The sequence below is a fragment of the Amphiura filiformis genome, unplaced genomic scaffold (assembly GCF_039555335.1).
Source record: "Amphiura filiformis unplaced genomic scaffold, Afil_fr2py scaffold_77, whole genome shotgun sequence".
Taxonomy (NCBI): domain Eukaryota; kingdom Metazoa; phylum Echinodermata; class Ophiuroidea; order Amphilepidida; family Amphiuridae; genus Amphiura; species Amphiura filiformis.
The window spans coordinates 66,314-71,143 of record NW_027305541.1 but is presented as its reverse complement, the minus strand read 5'-3'; the positions used below and the strand labels follow the sequence as shown (position 1 = coordinate 71,143).

The window sequence follows — 4,830 nt, the reverse complement described above, 5'->3', positions numbered from 1 at the left end:
AGTAAGCTTTATTGTACAATTTAAAGTATACTGCAATTTGTTCCGGTTAGCTGAGCTTCAGAACACCACAGATTAGGTTAGATACAATTGTCCAGTATGATCGTGAAGTTGCTTACTAATGCAATTTGTAGTTTTAGATTCCGCCGGGAGCCATGAGGGCACCCTTGAGCAAATTGAGTTATTGAGGTCAAAGGTCACACAAGGGGATAAAATTTTCGAAATGCTTTAATCAAGGTATAAAATATCACATGTTGTTCCTCTGGTCCCAAGAAATAACAAAAATCAATGGTCTTGTATCTCCAAGATGCCTAGTTAGAGGTATAGTTCAAAATAGGTCAAAGGCGATTGCTAACAGTGCACATTGGGTAAAATCCTTAAAATTGATTAATAAACAATAGTACCAAATTATTAGTCTTCACAATTAATTTTTTTTTAAAGTTTGCTATATATCAGAACTCATCTAATTCTATATAGAATCATAGGTCCAAGTTCATAGACTCCGTAGAAATGGCAAACTATACATTTTGTGTTTTCTTTTGTCAAGGAGGATAATTTTCATTACAATCGGATATGAGAATTTTGAAAATTTTCATTAATTAGGCATTCTAAAGATATTTGACCATTGACGTTTTTATTTCTTGAGAGAACTTTATTGAAGCATTTTAAAATGCTCAAGGGTGCCCTCATGGCTCCTGGCGGATTCTGAATCTGCACACCCCTGGTGTTACTTAAAGCAAAACAATTACATTAGTACACAACTTAACAATCATACGGCTTTTTTCTCTCGACTATAACGATACATTACTGCTGCCAATAACAACTGGTTAACTTGTTTTCTTACTTATTTACTTTCCCTCAAGTAAACTATAGTGTCACGAATGTAATCATTGTAATGTGTCAGAACATGTGTAAAACCTACAGGTTCTTGTAATAAATTGGTGAAAAAACGTGCAATTATTTATTTCAAATTGTCTTATTAATAACTCTTTATGTAGCAATTACCTGGCCAATGGGAACATATGGTCTACTCAAGCCAACTACTGGATGTCCAAGCCAATGGGAAACAGGACGTCGAACTCATGACACAGAAGACGATAATCCACGCAATGTATGGTCTACTCCCTGCCATTTGAGTGGTTCCAAAGGCACAAGTAGCATGGATCAGGATTTCTGTATGAAGACAATTGATAGAGCGGATATCGATGATCGGCGCTGGCCAGCTGGGCAGTATTGTATTTATCGAAAAGGAGGCATTTGTCCTGCCGGTAAAGAATAACCACATGATGAATTCCAACTTTCTGTAATATTTTCTATTTTGCCGTTTCCTAATATATACCTTGAAATATGGGGCCTGTACTAAAATAATCCATTTCCCAAATTGTATAGCCGTTTTGATATTAGAAGTGAAAATGTGTTTCACAATGACCCATAGAACTTTGTGATGAAATCATGTAAACCAGAAAAAATTCACTTTTTGGTTAGATGTTATTACGTTGTGGCCAAAACCTTTGGCCTTCAGCTGGGTGGATGATTTAGGGTCATCCGAGGTCAATCGATGAGGAAGTTGCTTGATGACCCGATCCCAACTATAACTAAGAAATTAAAATAGACACTTGGGATCTCTGTGATTAGTATTGGCGCATGAATTTGAGAAAGGTCAAAGTTCAGTTTTGGCAATTTTAAATTTTTGCACTGTTTTACATCAGGTCACTCCATGCCAAAACAGACTGAGTGTACACCTAACCCCTTGGATTTTGCTCTCCTTTGGCTCAAAGGTACCTTTGAGAAACAAATCACTGCTGCCTGATGGGGTTATTATATTTTGACCCATTTCCGAAGGACGTGACCTTGCTAGAGGGCGTTTTTACCTCTCTTCAACAGGTACAGTACAATTTGCGACACCTTTATGTGGTGACCTCAAATACAAGGGCCAAGTAAGGTGTGGATTACTCACAACCGTTCGATACCTTGCCTCACTTTGTAGATCGCAAACAACAGAATCCGCATAGGTTTGCGTTGTTAATATTTACGTGAATTTAGTGTCATTCCCTGGTAACGGTAACTCATCAATCACCAAGATGTACCCCTCTGCCATGCTGTTAAATGTCAACAGTTACATAAACCTTTTGGCCAAAATAAATAAACAGAGTGAGCCTTTTCGCATTTATATCCTCAGGCATGACAGGAGGCACAGTTTATTGGGATGACGAAAATGATAGTAATCGGAATAGTGCCAGTGGTGTACTACCTGATGGCTACTTCAACAGCAATACTCGTATTTATTTTTGTTGTCAAACCAGTGGGTATGCTAATAACCCTATTTACCTGCCAACGGAAAACAACTTCATGCTTTTCAAATACAACAGTCAATGTCAACAGGTAAAATTTTACTAACAGTCCCTCTTTTCAAATTATAAGTTTTGGTTTCTCTTTTGTTCAGAAACCAAAAATCAGCGGATTAAAAAGAGGGACATAACTTGTCTGTACTCATAACATCTAAAGCTAAATTTATACTACATAGCTGAGCGACACTGATTGGCTTTTACCAAATGAGGTATATCGCTTTTTGTTGCGTTGGGGAAAGCGCTACTACCTCATTGGTCAAATACCAACCGCTTTTCGCTCAGTGATAGAGCAATGAATTAAACTTTAGTGTAGAGAAGACCATAAGGGACCGTTCACAAACACATGTTGGGGGGCCTGATGCAAAAAAAATTCATCGCAAAAATTGTTCCCCCCCATTTTCAGATCTCAAAATTTCAGGCCCCCCTTTTGACATGAAAATTATGGGTCAACCCCATGGAAAAGCATATAGAGGTCCTGCATGAAATTATCGATTGGCTCCAAACAAAGGATTTGAGCCGGTGTCCTTCATCGTAGTTATGGCGGAGTGCAGTCCATTCAATCAAATGTTGTCATCAACCTATTTGATCGTAGTGCAGGGTTATGTGTGTGAGACTAACTGTCACGGTAGATGGCAATCATGCTTTTGTTGAATGCATTTGAGTAGTCCGCCATATTTACGGGATGATACGTCACATGCAAGGCCTCTATAAACTCAATTTTCCCAGGAAAATTTGTGGTCATTTTTTCAGCCCCCCCCCTTAGGAGGGTCATAACTTTTCAGGCCTCCCCTTTTGCATCAACCCCCTAACAAGTGTTTGTGAACGGTCCCTAAATAATAATAGCTTATTGATTGTGCCATGGTAGCCTACCATGATTGTGCTAAGCAAATATCGGACACATATCTGGTTGTGTTTATATTGAATGAAATATCGGATATCAATCACACGTGGACGGTATTCACGGGACTGGCGTGGCAGGGGTCCTGGAAATAGAATCGTCATAAAAACTTTTGTTTGTTTATATGAAACATAAACGATGCATGATGATGGAGATGATTTGATTATGAATTAGTTTATTGTCCCTGGTAAGCACAACCCATACCTCTTACTTAGGCCCATACCTCTTACTTAGGCCTCTCCTCCACCTATATATAACCTCCTCTCCAGTGAAGCCCCCCCCTACATTCGATATCTCATTTCCCCTACACACTTTTCTACTCCACTCTCGAGCTCTCCTCTCCCCCATCATTCCCTTTCCACTTCCAATGCTCTCTCCCATCTGTTTCTCTTTCTCCCTCCCCTTACCTCTCCCACACACTTTTTCCCCCTGTCTCTCTCCCTCTCTCTTTTCATTTCTTTCGAGGAATAAATTATTTCAATAAAAGTCACTAGCCTGTAGAGTCATATAGCTTTCTATCGATCCTCCTACATGCGATAAGGACATTGAATCTATGTTGTTTATATCACTTGAGTCACCCCTTTTGTAATATCGAATGCAAATATTTCGATGGTCTATATTTTTTTCACAGCGAGAATAGCCAATGCTGATTGGATTTTCTAAACCACGTTTTTAAATGTGGATTGACATGCTCGATTTCTCTACTCGTGAATATTGCACTGCGAAATTTAAACATTTCTTTTGTATACTTAGATCAGGTAACTTCAAGCCAATTGATTATGTTCTTCACACGATTATAATTATGACAAACTGAAATGAAAACCAAATCTCCTTGCTACAAATTTTAAGTTTCTAACAAAGGGTACAAACAAATATATCGATAATGACGTCACTCAAGAGCTTAGGCAGGATAATAAGAAACCACGTGACCAAAACAAAAACCAAAACTAAAACTCAATATTTGAAATGACAGAATGTGTTATCATCAAAGGAAGTCTCCGGCAATCAAAATATTATGACCTATATATTAGATAAATAATTATTTTAATAAAATACTTAAAAGTACGAATCACATGGTTTTATTTCAAACAAACTCATACTGACCAAGTGTAAACAGCACGCCGAATTTTGTTCTTGTGTTTCTTTATTCCTTTCCTTTGGCTTGCTTTGGTTTTTGTTTGTCCTTGTTTTGTTTTGTCAAGATTGATCTGAACTTAATTTTATTTCTTGGCAGGTTCATGGAATGCAAGCCACAAGTGAATTCTTCACGTGGGATACTGAGGATAGTAACAACGCCGACTCTGTTACTGGAAATCACCCTTACAAAGGCATTGCCGGTTCAGGCATAACTCTTTACCTTTGCTACTATGAACGAATATAAATATTCAATTCAATTCAATTCAACTTGCTAATCAACGAGCCACACATACAAACACGTTAGCGCTCACAGCTTTAAAAACAATTATAGCGGTTACCGCACCTGCGCACCATAGCTGAACCATGGGGCTTCAGCAGTAAATTGTGATATACCACTCTAACATGTTTCGGACTTATAAAAATATTTTTTGTTTCCCCCACTTGAACCCA

At 38.1% G+C, this 4,830-nt stretch overlaps 1 protein-coding gene across 1 annotated transcript; it reads left to right on the top strand.

Annotated features, from left to right (window-relative positions):
• Positions 1-1,075: 1,075 nt before the first annotated feature.
• On the top strand, positions 1,076-4,624 carry LOC140144737 (uncharacterized; the record flags this gene model as incomplete). Its single annotated transcript, XM_072166547.1, has 3 exons — positions 1,076-1,265; positions 2,177-2,379; positions 4,478-4,624. Coding segments are annotated over 3 exons (540 nt in total), but the record flags the coding sequence as incomplete, so codon positions are not given.
• Between the last annotated feature and the right edge of the window lie 206 nt (positions 4,625-4,830).